The sequence below is a fragment of the Eubalaena glacialis genome, chromosome 4 (genome assembly GCF_028564815.1).
Source record: "Eubalaena glacialis isolate mEubGla1 chromosome 4, mEubGla1.1.hap2.+ XY, whole genome shotgun sequence".
Classification (NCBI taxonomy): Eukaryota; Metazoa; Chordata; class Mammalia; order Artiodactyla; family Balaenidae; genus Eubalaena; species Eubalaena glacialis.
In genome coordinates, this window is record NC_083719.1 from 123,238,195 (window position 1) to 123,262,574 (window position 24,380).

Genomic DNA, 24,380 nt, shown 5'->3' on the forward strand with positions numbered 1-24,380 from the left:
TGAGCCTGCGAGTCTGGAGCCTGTGCTCCGCAACAAGAGAGGCCGCGATAGTGAGAGGCCCGTGCACCGCAATGAAGAGTGGCCCCCACTTGCCACAACTAGAGAACGCCCTTGCACAGAAACGAAGACCCAACACAGCCATAAATAAATTTTAAAAAATAAAAAAAAAAGACTTACTGCCTGTTAAAAAAAATAAAAAAATAAAAATTGTTGATGATTTAAAAAAAAAAAAGAAAAAAAAAATTAATGAACTGAGAGTTAGAAGACCCCAAATCTGGGGTTAAGTCAGTTAAGTAGGATGTGACCTTGGACAAGTCCTTTGCCTTTGCAGACCTTCACTTCTCATCTCTATAAAACAAGGGGGGAGTCAGGGTATCTCTACTTCTTCCTTTAAGCACTGTCATTCTATAGAGCCTGATCAGAGGAAACTGCCATATCAAAATATTTGAATGGGATAAGTGTCCCTGACTCAATTAAGGAAATAAAGAATGAAAACTCAGAAGATTTTGCCATTGTATAGTCATTTTGTGAATAGTGAAGGTAAAATAACACCCAGTGGCATAAGAAGGGCTGGAACCTTTTGATTATGATTTCATAATGATAGTTTATTTAACACAAGTATCTGAAAAATGACCCAGATGGCATATGTGCTACATTGTCAATATGACTCACTCTGATTTGGATTCAGACAGACTCTTCTACATTAAATGTGTTCCTCCAAATGTAACAAATAAATTGAGATGCAGGGAAGGTACCCAAGAAATATTGGACAAGGTGAACTTCACAGGCACTTTATCGTAACACTGTTCACCATAGCAGCATTTCCCAAAAATTGTACTTAGATGCTTTAACTCGATACATGGACAAACATGTATTTTTAGTAGTTATTTCCTCTGACTTTGTGTTTTATTTACAGAAATATCCATTAGCTTAATGTTCCCTGGCCCCTCTCTGCTCCCTTACTCATTCCTGCCTGATTGGTGAGTTTGGAGAAAAAACTAAGTATGGTAGCTCAGTCTTTCTCTCCTTACTTTTTGAATCTGTCTCCTTCAGGGAGGACAACTTCTGTGCTGTCCTTGGCTGTGAGGGAAATGGGGCCACACTGCAGGTCAGGCCTGTCGGTGGATGTGTCTGTCCAAGCCTGGGGTCCACTCTAAGGGAGCCTGTAATCATCCAGCTCCTAAGCCACATCCCCCAGTGCAGCCTTTATTAGTAATGAACCTCATATTTTGAGCTCTTTTCTTCCTGATTTTTGTCTACCTTTCAGGTGGTGCTAAACTTGAGTGAGAAAGATGACATTTATTGAGTCCCCTCAAATTCCAACATTCATATCCATCTTAATAGATACTGGAAAAAATATATGGCCCATTAATGAAACCTTATATTTCCACAGATATTATTGCCTAATATGAATATCATTCTTTTAAGGGGGTCACTTTAATGTTGATTAAACAAAAATATTAAGAAAACAATAATATAAATGGTACAAAATTATAAACTTAGCAAATTTGTAGAAAAAAATTTATGAATTATGTGACTGACAGAAGTTTGGGAATTATTGTGCCAAAGAGCAGAATGTGATATAAAGCATGTCTTGGCTCCATCCAGGAGCTTTATCAGACCAAAAAGATTGTCAATTCAGGAGAAAGGCTTGTAGTTGATGAAACCTTATATAATACAAGAAAAGTATGGAATAGCAATATCGTAAGTTAAATTGGAAATATCAGTGTGAAATAATAACCTTAATAAGTATGTTTTCAGCTCTCAGTGACCCAGTAGCAACAGCAATGCATTCTTGCTCACCACACATTTCCATGTGCATCCCCAGAGCCCAGCTCCTGGCCTTTAGAATTATTTCCTATTAAAAGAAAACAGGATCCTTTGGAAGGTAGCTAATTTCATGATTTATGATGGAAAACAAAAAATTTCAGAACATCTCTCCAACATCCTATTGTTGCCAAAAAGCAAGAGAGTTTTCAAGAATATTAGGCGCAGTGTATAAAGGATAAAGGAGTCAACATAAAGGGCCCCCCAGTGACCATACGGTGACAGTTTTTTAAATAAAATCACTATTATACAAATAGAGCAGATATAACACACACACAAATCAAATGTTTCCCCAGGTCAAAAAATAGAACTTTGCCACCTATTCCATAAGCTCCTTCCATAAGCCTCATTCTGATGACACCGCCTTCGCCTTCTTCATATCCTCACTTTTATAATAATGACTTTCTTGTTTTTTGTTTTTTTGGTTTTATCACCCAAATGTGCATCCTTAAACACTATAGTTTACTCTTGCCCATTTAAAAAAAGATGCATCTCTTAGGATGAAGTTACAATTTGAGCATCAAAAGCACCGTCACCATCATCATCACCACCACCATCACCATCATAATCATCATCATGGTTTACAGGACAAGATGAGTTTTGTGAAAGACCATGAATTCAAAATGACTCAAAATAGAAAAGTTATTATGAAGCTTGCCCGAAAGATTACTGTAATAGAAAGTAGTGACTATAATAGATCATGTTTATTTTTTATTGATTTTAATAATTAAGAGGGTTTGATATTTCTTCTATGAATCTTGTATGTTTATAAAGCACAGTCATATGTCTGCTTTATCTGTTAAGAATAAACACTGGATGCTCTAAGTCAAATAGCCCCAGAAAATGTAGATGCCAAGAACAGGAAGGACTATTCAGTTTGGGTGGGCACCCAAAATAACCAACCAGAAAGGGGGTTCCACAGTGTTTGCCAGATGACCTACAGAGGAACACTAACTACACAGACTTAATCTCTCAACCCCTAGGAGATTAAATCTCAATGCTAATAAGGGAGATGTAACTTTTTAATGCTAAGAGACAAAAATCAATACTTGATTATGACAAGATAATAGGTTATATATAACAATGGCCAAGTGATATATTTTTTTTTTAAATCAGAGATAAATACTAGGTTGCAAAATTAAAACCCTAGGCATAAGATAAGGCCTGAAATAGTCGCACTGGCATTAACAGGTGTAATTTAACTATAGAAAATTATAGTTAATTTTTATAGTTAAGCTTTTATAGAAAAGCTTAATATAGAAAGGTGGTTTGAGTTAGAATCACCTTGAGAGAAACAAACAAGTATGATCAAGAATTAGTCAGTCAATAAACCAAAGTTCTGCAATCTAGGCAGTTCTGATAAGGTAATCTTTTCTTCAGGATCTGCTAAGAATTTTATGACCCAAGGAAAGGAATAAAATTAATAATGCTGAAACTCTGAGGGTATCTAAAAACAAATATAGAAAAACAAGAAGAGAAATAAGAAAGACATTAAACGTATGTTATTGATGCTTTAGAGTAAATTTAAGTGAAACTATAACAATAAGTCTGTAGCCTTTGTTTTATATGTTTGTGAATTATGGTTTCAAAGTGTTTAAAAGGATCAGCTGTTCTAAATATATAATTACAGTTAGTTTAAACTGTTTAAAATGATATGCTTAATAAATCTGTAGTCAATATTTAAAGGCCCCAAGAAAACATTCATTTTCAGTTTGGAGTATTAGATTCATGAGTTTAATAAATTGAACATTAAACAAAGAACAAATGATTCTGTGTATTCCTCTCCATGGGAAAACTTTTTGGATTTAAATGATCTGTCAAAAAAAAAAAAAAAAAAGAAAACAAAACAAAACCAAACCAAAGAAATGATCTGTCAATAAAGACCTAGAAAGAAGGTAGTCTTACCTTGTGTTAATTATCTATCCCTATGTAACTAATGGTCCCCAAACTTACTGGCTTAAAACAACATTTATTATCTCGAAGTTTAGCATCCCACAAGCCAGGGATCCGGGCAGGGTTTAACTGGGTGGCTGTGGCCCCATGTCCCTCACAAGCCTGCAATTAAGAGGTCAGCTCTGGTTGAGTCTCAAGCTCACCTAGGAAAGGAGCCTCTTCCAAGCTCACACATGTGGTTGTCAGCAGGATTTAGTTCCTAGTGGTTGCTGGACTGAGGACCTCCATTCCTCCTTGGCTGTTGGCCAGGAGCCACCCTCTGTTCGTGGCCATGTGACCTCTCTATAATGCAGCTCACAGCATGGCAGCTGGCTTCATCAGGTGAGGAAGCAAGAAAAGCCAGAGAAAGAGTCATAGTCTTTTATAATCTATTCTCAGAGATGGCATCCCATCATTTTTGCCATAGCCTACTGTTTGAAGCAAATCACTCAGTCCAGTTCACATTCAAGGGGATGATTGCACAGGATGATTACCAGGAGGTGGGGATCACTGGGAGCCATTTTAGAAGCTGTCTGCGTGTGAAATTTCCCAAGGCACTGGCCCATACGGCAATACACTGAGGAGGGCCATGTGTGTGCAACCAAATGTCATGTCTCTGCAAACACCAAATCACCAATCATTTACTGAGCACCTTCTATGCACCAGGCTTTGTAGGAGATGCTGGGGATACAGTGATAGATGAGGCACACTTCCTGCCCTTAAGGAGCTCATAGCTCAATGAAAGAGACCCACAATTCAAGGAGAGTTAGCCACTCTCTCTTCTCTTCCTCTCCTATGGCAAATATAATTTTATTTTGCAAATATTTATTTAAATCTCTGGTTCCCTGTGAGACTATAATGTCCCTGAGAGAAGGTACTATGTCTGTTTCATCTTCTGGCTCCTCGTGTCTTGCACATGGCCTGACTCATAGGAGGCTTTCAATAGCATAACACTTTGAACCTAAAAAACAGCCATGGTCAATAATCTACTAGCCATTCACACCTAAATGTGAATTACCGGCCCCAGTCTTCTGAGAATTAATCATTAATAGGGAAAGAAGGACTTGGGAGCTGGACAAAAGTGATGCTAAGGGGAATGTACAAAGAGGAATCTTGTCATGTTAACGGAAATACAGGTTGACTCTAATTTTGTCAAGGCCTGATTTAACTTTCCCCTCCTACTTCCTTCCCCCACTCTCCCACCCCCAAGCAATGAGGACGTTCTACTGTATTATGGCTCCAAGTCTTCTCTTCTCTGGGCTGTACACGTTCTTTAACACAGGCAGTAATTATATGCCACAATCTGACACTGACATAACTCCATTTCTCTCTCACATAATTGCAGGAATGCAAACTCTCTGTAATTACTGTGGTTAATTAGAAAATGAGGAGACGCAACTAATGAGGACAGGTGATAAAAACAACTGTGAACATTTCTTTCAAATTTACATTTAGCATAAAATTCACTCAGCTTAAGCTCTAGTGAACCACAGAAGTTTTTTATAAATGTCACTGGCACAGGTCTAAATGAATATTTTACCACAGAGATTCGTGTTTTCAGAAGACTTAGAATAAGAACAACATCTTCTCTATAAATGTAAGCTTAATTGATGTCTTTGGAAAGGTAAATTACGTGGATTTCAAAAAATATTTTAAATATGCAACATTCTCTTCAAGACGAATCTTATCTGGAAAAAAAAAAAAAAGAAGAAGCCAAAATAAAAACAGAAAAATAGTAGAGTTATTCTAGGGGCAAAGGTTTCAGGAGTATGGACTCTTGCCCTCCGCACCCCACAGAATCCCCTGGACAGGAAGGGAAGGGAAGATAAGTCATTTCAAACCACAAGCGTCTTCCAAGAAGGGTGGGGTGTGTGAAAGAAAACCCCTGGCCCTGCAGATCTTGGCCTGTGGAGAAGCAGATAGGCCTTGAGGCTAAGCCGTGTTTGGGAATAGGGGCCATGAAGATGAGTCACTCTACCCAACAGATTAATAAAAACAGAGGGTGAACTAGAAAAGAAAGGAAGGACTAGCAGGATGGTTGCAAGTGGCCAGCACAGTCAGCAAAGGTAGTCTTGCTAAGTTAGGTTGCCTCGTTACAAACATATAAGGTCAGCCCCCGTTTTCATATAGCTTGTTCCTTTCACAAAGGCATAGTGAGGCAAGACGTTTGTGAGGACCACAGCAAGGGCCTGCAGGTGTATAGTCTGGGTGGACGTGGCACCCAATGGAAAGGAACATCCTGTGTGGGACTGAAATCGAGCAGGACCCTGTGGGGCTCCTGGGCATGGAAGCCTTTCCATGTCCCCCATTTCTTGTTTGTAGGGAATAGTTTCCAGCCTCCATGACCTTCCCTGAGATCCAAAGGGCAGATTCCAACAGTTGCTAATCAGGAAAGGGAGGGGATGCAGAGACACGGGGCGGAGCCGCCAATAAACAATAGTGCAGCCTTGGAACAGGATCCTGGTTCCACCTCAAGGGATACATGACATAACAATATCTTTAAGCTCTTCTGCAGAACTAAAACCTCCACCAACTGGAAGATGTTCCAGAGAGAAGGTCACAGTTTGATAACCTCAAGAAGCTCATCAGGACTACCTGAGGCCAGATTAAAGGAACCAGAGAAGTTCATCAGGAGGCCGGATTAAAGGAGCACAGGCCCTGCACACACTCTGATCCCTATCAGCAATTCCGCCCTTGAACCTTTGTTATAAAACTCCTTACCAGGGACTTCCCTGGTGGCCCAGTGGTTAAGAATCTACCTGCCAATGCAGGGGACACAGGTTTGAGCCCTGGTCCAGGAATATTCTACATGCCGCGGAGCAACAAAGCCCATGCGCCACAACTACTGAGCCTGCGCTCTAGAGCCCCCGAGCCACAACTACTGAGCCTGCGAGCCACAACTACTGAGCCCACGTGCCTAGAGCCTGTGCTCTGCAACAAGAGAAGCCACCGCAATGAGAAGCCCGTGTACCGCAATGAAGAGTGGCCCCTGCTCACCACAACTAGAGAAAGTCTGTGCACAGCAACGAAGACCCAACGCAGCCAACAATAAATCAATCAATAAATAAAAATAAATTTATAAAAAAAACTCCTTACCAAATCTCCCCCGGTTGGGACACAGAGTTTTGAGAGGCACAAACCCACTGTGGCCCCCTTTGCCTGGCAAAGCAATAAAGCTGCTCTTTTCTACGTCACCCAGAACTCTGTTTCCAAGAGTCCGTTCGGCACTGGTGCAGAGAGGCTGAGTTTTTGGCATCGGGACTAAGAGGTGATCCCTAAACTGAATTAATTCAATTGTTAGGACGATTCAAGGTGTTAGTAAATGTGGAGTGCTAAGAACAGTGTCTTGTGATGAATTGGGAGATTGGGATTGACATATATACACTAATATGTATGAAATGGATAACTAATAAGAACCTGCCGTATAAAAAAATAAAATTCAAAAAAAATATTATTATAATAATGAAAATTAAAATTTTAAAAGAGAAAAAAAGAACAGTATCTTGCACACACTACAGCTGATATGTACTTGTTAAAATAAACAAGTAAATTAACTCTGCAATACAGCTGACCTGGGCCAGCACAGGAACCAAAAGTCACTGGAGGAAGTAGCAGAGGAGGCAACTGCATCCTCCCCGAGCTGTAAGGCCAGATTCACTCATTATGCTGACCAGAGGCCCAAGATTATAATCTCATTAATGCTAAATACTAAGTGTATTTTCATCTTTGAATCCCCTACTTACTAATTCTTTATTAAATAGAAGCATGATTTAAAAGAGTACACATAACAAGCAAACAAAAAAAGAGTATACACAAAAGTCTATGAAACCAAACAGAAAAAAAAAGCTACTAAGACTATACAAATACACTGTGATATTATATTATATATAATGTCTTTTATGTATAATATTTTTTAAATCTCAAAATAAGAAAGAGATTAATGCTTAGACTTTAGCTTCCTGGAATCTGATCTTGCTGGAATATAAATGGATGGATAGATAGTGTGCCTTTTGAAAACATGTATTCATTGAAAATTTTTTGAGTTTTCAAAGGATATAGCATTATTTTTATTTTGACCACAGCATCACTGTGATACTTTCTAACCCTCTTATTTGTCTCTAGCTCTGAAGGAACTCTCATAGTCTTAGGCGTCCTGGTTGGTTAACCTTGCCCTAAACCTATCCCTGACACTGCCCAACCCACTGGTAATGCTTGTAGTACACAAATCAGAAAGCGGATTTGTGTGCAAACTTATCTCCACTAGTAAGCAAAGAACTCAGGAAAGTTTTGCATACAGTTAAGTAGGTCACAAGCAATATTTCTGCATACAAAGGACAGTAAGTAGACCCTATACCCCTACCTTCAAAATATATCCACAATCTGACCATTTTTACCACTTCTGCTGGAGCCACCCTGGCCTAGGCCACCATTAGCTGTCACCAGGCTTACTGCAGTGGTCTCCTAACTGGCCTCCCACTTTCACTTTTGCCCGGTAGCATCTTCCCTCAACACAGCAGCCAGAGTAGCCTGCTAAAACGTAAATTAGATGGTGACCCTCTGCTGCTCAAAACATTTGTATCCGTCGGCATCCAATCAGGAAACCAGAAACCACTCTAGATATCTCAAAGAGAGAGGCTACATATTATAAGGAATTGATGACAAAGAGGAGTAACTGCAGGAAGCCACTGCCACCCTCAGGCTGGAGGAACAAAGGGAATATGGTGTGACATGGAACCTGCAATCAGAGCCACTGAAGGGACCATGGCTGGAAGGAGCTGCCTGAGCCGGAGTCCCCAGCTGCCGTTGCTGCTAGGGCAGCGGCCACATGGGAAAGGCTGCCAGGACCCTCAGCTGGAAAAACAAGGAAGGCTCTTCCTTCCTCCCTTCTTGCAGTCCTGCCAGCACCTCCCAGGGCAGAACCTAAGAGGACGCCAGCGGGCAAGGGACTCTGGGAAGTGTAGTTTGCAGGTCCCCTGCCCCAGCAGTAAGAGGAGGGAGCTGAAGGAGAGAGTGAGGGGTTTCAGAAAACAGCTCCCATCCAGAGCAGCACCTCTCTCACAGTAACACCCAAGTTCTTACGACGGTTTCACATGAAGGCACAGCCTGGTCCCGACACACGCACACGCCTTCTTTTCCTGACCTCCTCTTGTCACCTTGTTCACTGGGCTCCAGCCACGCTGGCTTCGTTGCTCTTCAAACACACCATGCTCTCTTTCCTGTGCTGTTTCCTCTGCCTGGAATAGTCCTACCCCAGATAACTTCGCAACTCCTTCATGCCCTTTCAGCCTTTATTTAAAGGACACCTTCTCAAGGACACTTCCCTGAAAACTAATTTAAAAATGCAACCCCTCCTAACTCCCGATCCTCACCAATGTTTTATTTTTCATCAAACATTTATCCTTCTCTAACACACTATACACTATATACATACGTGTATAGTTTAATCAGATAAGTATCTTTTTATTCTGTATTACATATTTTTAGTTGTCTCTAAATACATATATTTTAGTTGTCAATATCACCCCACCAAAATGTAAGCTCCACAGGGACCAGGACTTTGTCCATTTTGTCTAGTGATACATCCCCAGTATTCAATAAATACTTAACTGACTAATCATTAGTAATAAGTAATCATTAGTAGATGTATTTATTATGAAATGAAAAGTATTAATGCTCTTAAGAGCTTGGGGTACGGAAAAGAAACCAACAGAGTTCACACCTCTTCCTCTGCGAAGCCACTCTAACCCCACTCAGCCTACGTTAGGTGTCCCTTCTATGTGCTCCAAATGCTCCCTGGAATTCCCCTTTCCCAGAACTTGTCACACTATATTGTAATTATCTGTTTATATATCTGTCTCCTCCACTGAAACTCTAAGTCCCATAAGATACCAAAGGGTGGTGCCCATCTGGGAAACACTGCACATCAAGCACCTGGTAATACCGTCCTGCATGTCCAACCAACAGTATCTGTGGTCGAATGTTCCTGTCAAAAAGCAGAAGAATACACTTAAACATCTTAGGATCTCTCGACATCATTCCTTCCTCTGGTATTCTGGAAAGACAGAAGAGCCAATAGCTGTAAGAAAACATAAACAGAGTCAGGAAATAGTTAAGTACAGAAGCAAAGAAAGTTGGTGAGCGATAGTGCCATTGTTTTGGCTAAAAGAGAACAGGCAAAATTATCTTGGTCTTGAAAAATAGTTTAATATTTTTATTAGAAGTATGTATATTGTCTGAAGATCACTCCACTGTTGAATTATATTAAGAGTTGAATATTAGAGAATAACAAACAAATCTTGAAAAAATTAAGTTACGAAAATCAAAATAATTACCATAGAAAAGCAATGCGTATAAATAGATAACAGATTTTACAGTGTTATTCTCAAGGGGGAAGGGGAATGGCTGTTAGAGCTGCAAAAGTTCATTAACAAACGTATTTTTCTAATTTTACAACCAACTTTAAGAGGAAAAATTATCCTTAGTATGCATATTCATAGACAGTAGAAGCATAATTACTAAATATCAGCCTTGGTTAGTTTTTTTTTTAGAAGTTTCCAATAGATACCTATAAAATATCCACAGTCTTTTATGAAGAGATCATGGCTATATCTTAGCCTTAAAATAAATGCATTCATTTGGTAATAATTTGGGGGCGGGAAGAAGTCGTTATCACACACACCCATATACTTAAGCACCAAATTTATCATAAATAGCTTTGACTTGGCTTATAACCTCAGTAGTGTAGAGGCACACAGAAATGTCTTATCTCATCTTGTCCTAAGAAGTAGCATTGCTCATTGCCGGCATGCATATTACCCAAGCACATCACACAGGAGAGACTCAAGACTTTGAAAAAAAGGGGCTCCTCAGCTTGCCTCTCTTCAGCAAGAAGCAAACACATCCGGTTTTGTTTTCAGTGGCCTGCTAGTGCATTCAACATTGGGCATCCCTTTCCTCTTCTGCTTAATTAAAAATGCAATTTGACCAATAACTGTGTGAAATGCATCATAAGCAACAAGAATGCAGTTCATCAGAAACCTGCCTTTTTTATTCCTTTCTCTCTGCATAATTTTTCAAATAACTCCCAACCAGAAAATGACTTCAGCCTGCTGCCTGAATTGTACATTTATTTGTTCACTTGTGCAAGGAGAAACCTGAGCTAAGTCAAGTGAGATACATGCACACGGTCCTGGAAGGATCATTTTAGAACCAGTTTCAAAGCAGATTCTAATTCAGAAATGCCTCTGCCACTTAGACCCACATGGAGATGTTACCAGCCTCACAAAATGTCATCGAGTAACTGAGTTGTGCCAGTGGTAGAAGTGATCGCAGCCATGGTGGCTTCCTTGCTGGGAGAGGGAGGAGAAGGTGGAGGAGGGGCAGTTGATTACAAATAGCTTTAGGGAGGATGCGATAAAAGCGGACATACAAAGCCACGGGCTATTGATTGCAAATCTGGCAAGGCTGCAGGCCATTCTCATTGCAGGCGGGGCACCGCAGGGCCCGATAGGACTCCTTAAATCTGTTGGCCAGCATGGAGAACTTGCTGCCGTGGCACAGAGAGCAGGTGGCACTGCCCGATCCTCGGCAGTGAAAACAGTTGTCCTCGGGAAGTTCCCCTTCCTGCAAGAGACAGGTCAGGGTTAAGTTACAGCAGCAGTTCAAATCCATTGTTCACACACAAGTCAAAATAGCACTGGGAGCCTGCAGAGGCTGGGGCAGAATTAGAGGAAAATGCGTCCCACACATGCCAATGAGGGACCTGGCCAGAGACACAGAATAAGCTCAGCACTTTATCCGAGATTTCCCTGATGGACCTCTCTAAGACAGCAGCCCCTGCCACCAGGCCGTGCACTCCACAACTTGACCTTTTTCATCTCTCTTGTCACCATCTGACCCGTTATATCTGTGCCCATAAGGGTAGGACTTAATGCTCCTCATTGCCAAACTAATAGTGAACACTTGTGAAACACCTGGGAGGTGTCAGGCGCTATACCCGGGCCCTCGGCAGTGAGAGTGCAGAGTCCTAACCACTGGACTGCCAGGGAATTCCCTGGGCACTGTTCTAAGAGCTCTCTCTGTGCCAGTGGTCACACGGCTTGAAGAGAAGGAGGCAGGCTTGGGTCCCAGGGGGTCGGGCGCCAGAGATCATGCTCCTAATGACTCCATATGCAGCCCTCATCGGAGTTGCCCAGCAGTAGGGGCTAAGGATTGTTCTGTGTGACTGAGGGACGGATGAATGGATGTCGCAATCCTTTGGAGCGTAGCTCTGAATTCCTGCAGAACTTTTATCTTGATTCTCTTGGAGAACCATGAAAAGGCCCTGTGATTAAGAGCTCGGCTCTGGAGTCAGCAGCCTGGAGCTGAGGCCTGCCTCTGACAACAACTGTGCACCTGGGCTGGTTCCCTTAACCTCCCTAAATCTCAGTTTCTTTACCTGTGATCTGGGAGGGATATTGCTTACCTCTCTGAGTAGCTGGAATATTAAATGAGAGAGTATATGTAAATGACCTAATATATTATCTGGCATATTATAGGTTCTCCATTAAAGTTAGTTTACTTCTAAGCCTTGTCCCCTCCTGCCAGGGACACCAGACTATGCCCCTTGGCTATCGCTGTGCTCTTCCCCTAAGACATCTCAAGGAAACTGGCAATTTCGCGCTGCCATGCAATGACCGTGCACAGACCACGAACCCTCTGTGAAATAAGGGGTAATACCAGATCGATACCAGGTAGATTCAGCACCAATTCCTGTCCATTTCACCTTTTGAACATCTCTCAAATCTCTTCAGTTTCCCCTCCACAACCACAATCCCGATCCAGACGCCTATCGATTCTGGCATGAACTCAGTATAGTTCCTGCCTCCGGGCTTGTGGGATGTTCTCACCATGGATACCAATCTCATGAACCTACAGTTGCGATTGCCACATAGAAAGCACCCAAGAAACCTTGTAATGAACACCTGCCCACCAGATCAACTTCAGGTTAAAACCCAATCTCTGGGACTTCCCTGGTGGCTCAGTGGTTAAGAATCCGCATGCCACTGCAGGGGACACGGGTTCGAGCCCTGGTCCAGGAAGATCCCACATGCCGCGGAGCAACAAAGCCCGTGCGCCACAACTACTGAAGCCCGCGCACCTAGAGCCCGTGCTCCGCAACAAGAGAAGCCACCGCACCGCAACGAAGAGTAGCCCCTGCTTGCTGCAACTAGAGAAAGCCCGCGTGCAGCAACAAAGACCCAACGCAGCCAAAGATAGATAGATAGATAAATAAATAAATTTATCAGGGGAAAAAAAAAAAAACAATCTCCTTAGCTGACGTACATTGTCAGTTACTTCTCTCATCTGGCTCTCATCCTTAGGTCTCTCTCTAGCTGGTGTCGAGGGAACTTTCCCCACTCTCAACCCAGCCAGCTCCTACCTGTTCTCAGATGTCAGCTTAGCAGCACTTCCTCCAGGAAGCCTTGCCCACCCGTACTCTGGACCAGGAGTCCCACCCCACCTCTACTGCCCCTTGCCTGGCAGGTTTCACACTCCCCTGAAAGTTTCTGCTGACTAGACAGGAAGTGTTCTGGGCTCGTGCTTCTCCCCATCACTTCCTGACATCTAGTGTAGCACCTGGCACAGTATTTGCTGTTCACATACTTGCTGAATGAATAAACAAACAAAACAATGATGTCTGGAGATCCCTTAGTGTTCTTAAATTCTAGGAACTAACAAGACAGCTGGAGTTCACTGGGTGCCTCGACCAGCTAACACAGCTTTCTTTTGTAACCTAAGAATAAAAATCATCTCTGAAAAGGGAGGCCTACGTTCTAAAAATAGCCCCATCGCACTGCAAAGTGCCTAAGTAGGTATTAAATTGTATTTATTCTAGATGTAGGGAATGGAGGTCATTTTCCAGCTGACAAAATCCCAGATGATGCCCATGCCCCCTTTTGTTAATATTTTACTGCTTGTTGCCATATTCTGATACGTTAACAATGGGGAAATTGGTTTTCTTCCCTTAAAGTATGCAGAATAAATATATTTGCCAAAATATTCTTAAAGCAAATTGCCATGGTCCATTTTTCTGCCAAATCCATCATGTTTTTGTTTTGCACTTGATCCCACTGAGATTTTAATGATATAAGTCAATGTTGTCAAAGAACATACAGTAAAATCCTACCATAATGCTATACATGTGATCCAAAAATTCATTTGTATAGAATGCCAGGCCAGATATTGAAAGATTAGTGAAATGACCTGGTGAGCCCGTCATAAAGAGCAAGAACAAATCATCAATCAAATGTCATCTCACGTCACGTGGTTATATGACACATCGTTAGAGGTTTCACTGGAGTTTCCATTCTTATCCTAAGTTACCACCCTTCCTCCAACTCTTTGCTCTCAATATGCTCTTTTTAATCATTCAGTTAACTCAACAGGTATTTATTGAGGCTCTACTCTATATAAGGCATGCATGATATCAGCGTCTGCGTACCAGTCTCAGTATTTTTAAAAATTCTTCTCAGAAAACATTTAGTAAGAAGATACAGAACATCACTGCACAGCGTAACTTAGGTTCTAGAACCCAACAACCTACCCAAACCACCTCTCACTAGCTCCATGACCAAGAAAAGGGGTCTCAGCTTTCATCAGAGACTCAAAGGCTTGCGTGGCCCTGAAGATGGTAACCAGCACCAATCTGGAGGCCGATCAGCAGAGTGATTAAGATCATGAGATTGGTAGTCACATGGACCTGGGTTTGACTACTGACTCTGGTGACCTCTGGAGAGTTACTTAACTTCTCTGAGCCTTAGTTTCCCCAGCTGCAGAATAAGACTACAGATAATACCCACCTCACAGAGTCCTTGTGAGAATGAAATGGACTACTGCATGGAAAGCACTGGGCATGTGGCCTGGCTAACATGAACCCTCAAAAAATGGCAGTTATTATTATTATTATTATTATTATTCTGTTTCAAAGGTAAGATCACATAAAGCATAAAGAAGCCCAGATGACCTATGGTCTCAAATCCACTAAATACAGGGTCAGATTTTTCCCCTTCTACTTTTCATTGTGGCTCAATTCAATTATTCCTCTCCTTTTCTTTTACAGTTAATACAGAGGTTCAAGCATGGCCTGGCTTTTAGCCTTCCCTGCTCTTTCATCAAGGTCCTACTGTTTCCCTGTTCCATATAACACAACAAAGAGTCTCTTGGTCAGAATGGGCTCCTTGATGTTCTTTGACCCTCTGTTTTAGAATAAAAGTTGTCTGGGCATTTACTGCATGAGGGATGGGGCAAACAAATAGCAATTTAAAATAGAGCTTAGGGTTTCCCTGGTGGCGCAGTGGTTATGAATCCGCCTGTCAATGCAGGAGACACGGGTTCGAGCCCTGGTCTGGGAAGATCCCACATGCCGCGGAGCAACGAAGCCCGTGCGCCACAACTACTGAGCCTGCGCTCTAGAGCCTGCAAGCCACAGCTACTGAAGCCTGAGTGCCACAGCTACTAAGGCCCACATGCCTAGAGCCCGTGCTCCGCAACAAGAGCAGCCACCGCAACGAGAAGCCCATGCACCGCAATGAAGAGTGGCCCCCGCTCGCCACAACTAAAAAAAGAAAGCCCGCGTGCAACAATGAAGACTCAACGCAGGCAAAAATCAATCAATCAATTAATTAATTAATTATAAATAAATAAATAAATAAATAAAATAGAGCTTAAAGGACAGGCAAGCAGAGTATAACCTCTCACAGCAACTTCCTGCTGCACACCTCTGTCCTGGTTTATGGCATTATAGCTAAAAAACACAGTTCTCTCCAAATTGAATTTAAAGGTAATTGTCATAGCAGGCTTGTTGTTGCTTTTTCATTCAGGCCTGCAATGTGACCTGCATTTCTGGTCCTCTTCTGAAAATGCATGTTCCAAGTTACAATATGGTATGGAAAAGGATAGAATTAATGAATTTTAAAGTGGGACGGTAATGCTTTGGATCACAAAGTTCAGTTGTCTGACTGCTGCTACACTAGGCTCTGAATAGTGCTCTGTAGAAGGCGAGAGAAGGCAGAGGCAGAATACTTCTTATCAGTTGGCACTTTCATTCCAAATTCCAGTATTCTTTCCACAAATATTTACCTAATATTTACTGAGCACCTATTATATGCCAGGCTCTATTTTTTTTGGCATTGGAACCACTATGTTACACCCAACATAAACATGCCCCCTGACCTCATAGAGACCAAATCCTAGTGGGTAAGAGAAAACATTAACCAAACAATCACACAAATAAATGTAAGATTACATGTGCGGGGGGAGGGGGAGGTGCCTTGAGGGTCCATCTTTGTGGATTTTTATCCTCATGGGATTTTATCCTCATGGAAACCAGGGGAGGCCTCTCTGTGGAAGTGATGCCTCCGTCGAGATCTGTGGGCAAGGAGGTAGGGAGTCTGGAGAATATTCTAGGCACAGGGAAGTTGCCTCTGGCAGGAAAGAGCAAGGAACATCTGAGGGGTAGCCAGATGGGCAGTGTGTCTAGGACAGAGAGAATGAGCAGATATGTGTAGGAGATGAGGCTGAAGAAGCCAGGCCACACAGTGCTTTCTAGAACAAGTGAGGAGTTTCGGTTTTATCCCAAGTGATAAGAGCCCACTGAAAGTTGTTTTCTTTTGGCTGCGGGGGAGGGGGGGTGGTGAGTAAGGGATGGCATGATCAGATTTGCATTTCAACTATATTTTATCAAGTGTGAGACCAGGTCGGAAAGAGACAGGAATGGTTCTGAGGAGAACTGGAGTCTGGTCATGGCTTTCTCATTCCCTTGACATCACTCAAGTGCGAGGAAGCCCCTGGCCCATTTTGTCACGCTAACCCACGGGAGGTTCAGCTTCAAGTCCCAAGAGATGGAATCTAGAAAGAGAAAATTCATTTCTGCTGCTTTCCAAGCTTTTACTCTCTTAGCTTAAATTCACCAAAATTGCTTTTCTCACCCTCAACCCCACCCACACTGTGAACTAACGAATGTCATCACCTTCCCGCTTGTCTGAGCATGTCTGAGCAATGGTTTCCAAGGTGGGGAGTGCACACCTCTGAAAGGTGTGGGGAGAAAAAACATTCATACTATCTATATTTATTTTTTATCTAAAGAAAACAAAACAAGAAATTAAGCTTTAATGATATCTTCAAAAGAAACAGTTATATTGATTTTTAATAAACAAGGTGACACCAGCGCCCTCACTAAGTTGGGCAGTCACTTAACATAGGTGGTACCCAAGGGACCCTGTTGTATACATGATGTAAAGTGACCTCACTTTACATAAAGTGACAACGACGACCCTGCTCATTCGTTCACTTTCAGCATATTACAACATGTTGTGGTTCACTAGTGTCTGGTCTAGTGGATTTACAGATGATATTGCTTAGTTTTAACTAAACTAATCTCCACAAACTCTAAAGACAAGTAGGTTTATTAGATTTCTTCAAGGAAACTGTGGGTTGAGGATTACCACCAATAATAGGCGCACAAGCAAACCCATAAGAAAAGGACAGAGCTGATTTTTTCCATCTCTAGAACAAGCTGTTCTAAGCCTCAATGCAAAGTGAAAACAGTAAGTTCCTAATCAGATCTTAAATCATTCAAAATAATTCAAATTATGAGTGTTTGAAATACGGGCTTATAGCTATTATTGCTAACAATAAAATGTGATAAACCACTAGAATATAATAAACTTAAAATTCCTCAACATCTTTAACACTTAGACATAAGTATTCACATTCAAAAGTTCTTACTTAAATAGTGCACAATCAAAACAATTTGGAGACCACGGCTATAGGGCCAGCCCTGCGCAGGGCAATGAACCATTCTGACATACCTGTGGGTACTGGTTATGGGGGAAGGTGCCTTCCATCTCTGCCAAAGGCCCATCGTTCTGGTCTCCATAGATTTCTTCTTTGCTCATCAGAGACTCTTCCTCAGCCTCCTCTTCCTTCTGGAGCATTTTCCTCATGAAATCTCTCTTGTCCATTGGAGTTCGAATGATTTTCAGGTTATTCGTGTAGATGATTATCTTTCCAAAATCTATAATAGGTGGGGACTAGAGAAATGAAGAATGAGCATGGTGATTCACCAGGAGTCACCAAATACAGGGCTGCAGAACCTCTTCAACATCCCAGGAAAGAGAGATATGGTCTGGCACTTGGGATCCCATCACAGCCCAAAGCTACAGTTCATTCTCTGGTTTCTTTGCTCTGTCTGAAAACCCTGAACACCAGCTTCTTTCTTCCTGTTGATGGTAACCAGCCAAAGCTGAATTAATCATGTAACTAGAATGTAGGACTCTGCAGGACAGGGTCCAGAGCTTCTATTCCTACTACATACCATGGGATCTGGTGCAGGGCTGGGCACAGTGAGTGCTTAATGCATACAAAGGAAAGCTTTTAAAAAATAAATCTCTTAGCAACCAAATTATTAGTTATGTTTTTTTAAAAAAAATTACCAGTTTACATAATTAATCAGGGTGCCTTTTAAGTTCTAACTTTTTTTATTTATTGTATAATGCATCATTTGAAAATACCAAGGAAATATCTTTTTGTTTTTAATGATGCATGAATGGAAGTAATGCTACTTGGCAGTATTTGATTGTAAGAAATCAATAAAGTAACTGTATTTTTTTTTAAATAAATAAATCTCTCTCCAACATTTTTATGCATCAATAATAACAATAGACACAATTTATTGAATTACTACTATTATTATTATTATAGTGGATAGCATTTATTTTGGGTCAGGCTTCATACCAAGCATTTTACAAACATTACCTCACTTCCCTCCCAAACATCCCTATGAGGTAGATGCTATGATTTCTACATTTTACAGATAAGGAGACTGAGGTTCAGTGTGGTTAAGAGTCTTCCACGTTTACAGAGTTACTCAGGGTTTGCGGCCAGGATTCAAACCCAGGTCTGTCTCACCCTAAGGACCATATTCTTAACACCTATACTGTAGTATTCACAAACATTCCCCACCACAACCAGATAAGATATATATATGTGTTTGTGTGTGTGTGTGTGTTTTCATTATTCATATAATATGAAAATCTTTTTATGTCAATAAATGCACTTCTATAGCATCATTATTAATAGCCTATGTTCCCTTGTACGGATTTATCATGTGTTAACTTCATCATTTGCTGAGAAACAACTTGGGCAATACTACAATGCAGTAGAGAAGCCTGGGGAGGAAATGTTTCGCAGAGCTAGGATAGCTTGGGGGGAAACAACACTAGATCCCAGTTCCACTGTCCACCAGTTGTGAGATGGGGAGAGCCATTTGGCCTCTCAGAACCTGTTTGCTCACGCAAATGGGTTGACATCCAACTGATGGGCACCACCAGAGACAAACTACTTATTAAAATATATGAATATTTCCATACTGGGTGGTAATCAGGTGCTGTCCTGATACTCCTGAGAGCCTTCCTGTTTCCCCAGCCTCTCTCCTCAGAGAGCCTCTCACATCCCCAAACCCAGCAATGTAGACATTAATGCTTAAGACCCCAGGTCTCAGGACCCTGCCCCAGCACTCTGCTGGCTTCTGTGCTGAATGAGCAGTGTTCCTGTGCTTAAATATTTTGACTCTCATCCCTGAGGCTAATTATATCAACGTCTAGGGGCGAGGGTGCAATGAAGAATACGTAAGAGTTTGCAAAAGCTGAAGATACTATGCAAGTGATGGGCATTGTTACTGCCATTAGTATTAAAAACTTCTTTAGTAGTGCACGTACAATCATGCTACACCACTACATTCCCCAGCGTGAAATATTTGGCCTTGCTTTTACAGAACTGTATAAACCAAATTTATTTAGATGCCACAGTTAAGCAGTCTCCTATTTAAAGCCATCAGGCATTCAGTCACAACCTGGTTTGAGCAGGACTTCAATTTTCAGGTCCCCTTCCTTGAAACACGCATGGAGTTTTCCATAATTATTTACGGAGCCACAAGCTTCCTGCCTGGCCCTGTATTCTCTCCCTCTCTTCAGGGGATCATGTAGCAGCTTCCATTTCCTACTGTTTGATGCATGCTGGGTTCCTGTTTCACACTCTGGACTATCAGTTTCTGAGCATCAGAAGATAAAGATGGTGGCACTTTTGGAAGGTTCCATATCTCTTTCCAGTAATAGCCAAAGAGGTTCAGTTACTAGGAAGCTTTTTTCACACATAGGGCTGGTTTTTTCAAGGCAAAATTCTCAATATACCAAAAAAACAAAAATTTCAGTCATCTGGTCCAACCTCCTGCCTCTAAGCTGGTCAGCATCTGAGACACCCAGGATAGTAAATTTATTTTTAAGATACTCCAAAGATGGAGGGTCCCAAATCACCTTTAAGGTGTGTTTAAGTTTCAGTCATCCTGACGGCCAAGTTCTTCCTTGTGTCTAAGGAAACTCTCTGGGTGTAACTAAAGTTCACATTATCCAGTTACACCCAATTGCCTGTGAGGAATACCCACTCTTACATTATAGAGGACCAGGATGGAGCCAGGAATTTTTTGTGTCCTTCCAATGCCCGGAATGGCAACTTATGTGATTAAACATTCATAAATACTCTCATGTCAAAAGCAACAGGACTGGGAATTGCCATTCAGGGACCATGAAACCTTTCCACTGCTCTGTGTTTAAATGCAGACATGCCTACTGGGTACTAGAAACTCAATGGGCTTTGGAGGTAGGCAGGCCTGAGTTCAAATTTTAAATCCCTCAAACTGTGTGAGATGTGCAAGTTTTTTTAACCCCTATAAACCTGTTTTTCCAATTTGTAAAACTCTCACAGAATTACTGTGAAGATAAAATTGCATAATTTACACAAAGTACCTGTTCAATAAATGTTACTTTCCTTCTTCCTTTCCCTTTCATTTTTTTAATGAAACTTATAAACTTTAGTCAGTTTCAATTCCTTAAAATATCTGATTGTTTATAACCACTTTCTCTATCCATCACATAAAATTTTAAAAGACTCCATATTTCCTAGATAAGAACCTGGTCATTATCACAGTGGTAGGTAACATATACTGAGCATATACAATGTGCCAGGCACAATGCTAAGTACTTTTAATGTCATATATTTTTAATCACCATGATAATCTTTGAAAGTAGGTACTTTTATTATCGCAAGGTTAAGTGGCTTGCTCAAGCTCACAGAGTAAGTGGGTAGAACGGACATCAAGTCCAGGTTTAATTGACACCAGAGCCTTGCTTTTTATGATTATTATTTTATTGTGGTAAAATATACATAACATAAAATTTACCACTTTAACCTTCTTCAGGTACAGTTCAGGGACATCAGTACATTCACATTATTGTGCAACCATCTCCACCACCCATCTCCAGAACTTTTTCTTATTCCCACACTGAAACTCTTCAGTTAAACTCCACCTTCTCTCCCCAACCCCTGGCAAACACCACTCTACTTTTTGTCTCTATAAATAAGACTATGCTAGTACCTCATGAAAGTGGAATCATACAATTATCTTTTTGTGACCGGCTTATTGCACTTAGCTCAAGGTCTTCAAGGTTCATGCATGTTATAATGTGTATCAGAATTTCCTTCCTTTTAAGGCTGAATAATATTCTATTGTATGTATATACCACGTTTTGTTTGTTCAGTCACCTATTGATGAATATTTGGGTTGTTTCCACCTATGGGCAATTGTGCTGCTATGAACACTGATGTACAAATATCTGTTCAAGTTCAGAGCCCTTACTTTTAATTATTGTGCTTAACTGCTACCCAGTGTTGCTGCAAAGCGGATATTTACTAAGGGTTATTTTACAGTTGGATTCACTATTGAAAAATCATGACTTCCCAGCTCTCATTTCCTTATTTTTCCTAAGTACCGCATTGACAACCTGTTTCAGTGGGTGGAGCTGCACGAATCCATCCTGACCACTCTCACACCAGAGGCGGGCTAGCAGTGGGATGTGGCATTTGTTCAGGCAACGAAGAAAACAAGGATAACCAGATGAAGCAGAAATCAAACCCTGAACCTTGTCTCTAGAGTCCTATGTTTAAAACCACTGTGCGGTGCTGCCAGGAAGACTCCGGTAGCTGGTTTTATCAAGTCCATGCCTAATCATACTTTTACATAAATGCCAAGTATGACACATGACTGATGAAGGTCAAGCAGTCCAATATTATAAACCATGGCCTTGTACAAGGTTCGTATAAACTATGACTTTATAAATTCTAAAGCTACAAATGAGATTTACTTAAAAAGAAATACTGTAAGTACAGGATGTAACAGAGTACCTAGGACCTAATAAGCACTTGATAAGTGGTAACTATTATTATCATCATCATCACTATTATTAATGGCCTTATTCTCTTAAAAGGAACATTCCATAGGGCCAAGGGCATGGGGAATCAGAAGACCTGGGTTCTTATTCTGACTCTGCACCTAATGACCCTATAATATTGGGTGGGTCCCTTACAACTTGGAACTCAATTTTCCTCACTTGCAAAATGGAAATGACCATACTTTGCCTTTCTCCTCAAGGCTGTGAAGAAGACTCAATGAGATAGAACGTGATAGTGCTTTGTAATGCGTAAGTCACTCCACTGACATGAGGGATTGTTCATTCCAGTCCCCTTTAATATCAAAAAGAAACCTGGTATTATCTTTGACAAATGTGGACATGCCCATAACTACACTTTTACCAATGCCAGCAAGGCCAATACATTTGTCTGCTATAGATGTATAATCTGTTCCCTTAGGAAATGAACAATAAAAATGATTAGAGAGTAATTATCTGAATTTCACACTTTAAAGATGAAAACATATCCTGGTGTGCTATTCATTAATAACCTGGTACATTATATCATTGTATTTATTCTTTTTTTTTTTTTTTTGTAAGGCATTCATGGCCCTACTGGCAGAGAGCATATACACATCTCCTATTAGTTTTTGGAAATCAGCGAATATTTTCCAGGTTCTTCTAGCTTCAAAGAAGATCATGTATGGGCTTTTGATTATCCATGGTACTGGAGAAGATAACTGAAATTCACAGATAAAATACATGTTTCAAGTGAAATATTAGCTCAAATGTCTTCCCATGTAACGTTTCCTCTGGCTGATTTGCTTTTCACCATTTCTTCCAAGGACTCCAACTACCCAGCATTCATGTTAACAAGCAATGGAAAGGCAAAATAAATAAATAAACAAACAAACAAGCAGGCAGCAGGAGGGAGATAAGAAATAAAAGAAGACATGGATAAACCACAAGCTGAATAATTGGCTGGAATAAAATAAGCACCTTCAAACACTTAGCTCTTTCCGGAAAGAGAGCAACTCGTTGCCACATAATTTTCTAAAACGGCAGACTGGCAACCTGAAAACCGCTGCATCTCTATTTCATTTACTTACCAAGATTACCCAGCCAAAGACCCAATTACAATTTGCCACCCTGGATGGAATTTGAATACTAGCTATGCATATTGCACTTTCCAATAGGTAGTCAACAAGAATGTTATTTTCGTCCCAGAAATATTATTCTGAGAGCGGCTTCATATTTGGTGCACCTATAGCTCTGGTTGGTACCAGAGCAGAAGCCAGATACAAATCTGAACAATTCAGGTGTTTCTCTAACCACATTTTAGTCCTTAAAGCTTATACACCATGGGCAATACCAACCTTCCGGTCATTCGCCTTGTAATCATTGAAGAAAGGCTGGCTGCTCGCCAAGGTGTAGGTACTACCCTCTCGAAACACGCTGATCCTCTGAGCAGTCAGCTTAGGGGAGTACGACCGGGGTTTGGGGGCTTCCCCAGACCCATAAACACCATCCATTGGTTCAAGGGACTCTTGGAGGAAACTGTGTGGGTACTCCTCCTTTGGCGACTCTAATTCCTGCCCATCCTCAAAGACCTGCTTCAACACCCGGCCACTGTAGGAGGAAGAGATTTTAAATCGTACTTTCCGGGGTTTGCCGTCACTCTTCTGGCTCAACTTCTTCTCAGGGTCCTCCATCAGCAGAAAGTTCACCTTGTGGTTTCCAGGCTTTGGTGTAGCCAGTGAAACTTGGGGCTCTGAGAAAAAGGCATTTTATTTTCTCTCCTGCATATAATTAATTCAAGCTGGTGCTGGGGTATGCTCGGTTTACAGCAACTGACACCTGCACATTAAATATTGATAGGCCTTCATGCAAAGGCAGGCTACTGCGGGTTTATGGAGTGGTTGTAGCATAAGACAAGACTGGGTCCTCTCAGAATCCCAAACTCACCCATAACTTCACCCCAATCCTGGCATTTCTTACTATGAGCATGAGTAGGTTTATTTAGACTGAACAAGTAATCAGTTCAGCAGGGATCAGTTAGCAAGGGTCTTGTTATTCTTAACCACAACTATGACCTAGTGAGCATTGAATAGGCACCAGAGATTATTACATGCATTCTCTTACTTTGTCCTCACAATAAACCTACAATGAAACTATTATTATCTGCGTTTTACAGAGGGGAAAGTGAGGCCCCGAGCAGTTTCTCCATTAGTTTACTCTATTACAGCAAGTAAGTGACAGAGCAGGGATTCGAACTCAGTTCTAACTGATTCCAAAACCCATGACCGGTCCACCAAGCCGAAAGTTTTCAAACCGTGTCTC

General features: G+C 41.3%; 1 protein-coding gene across 1 annotated transcript; it reads right to left on the reverse strand.

Moving 5' to 3' along the window:
- Positions 1–11,199: 11,199 nt before the first annotated feature.
- GRXCR2 (glutaredoxin and cysteine rich domain containing 2) lies at positions 11,200–23,752 on the reverse strand. The gene is made up of 3 exons (XM_061188292.1): positions 23,417–23,752; positions 17,610–17,831; positions 11,200–11,382 (listed from the first exon to the last, which is right to left on the reverse strand). The coding sequence occupies exons 1-3, from the start codon at positions 23,750–23,752 to the stop codon at positions 11,200–11,202; spliced, it is 741 nt and encodes a 246-aa protein (XP_061044275.1).
- Positions 23,753–24,380: the final 628 nt, after the last annotated feature.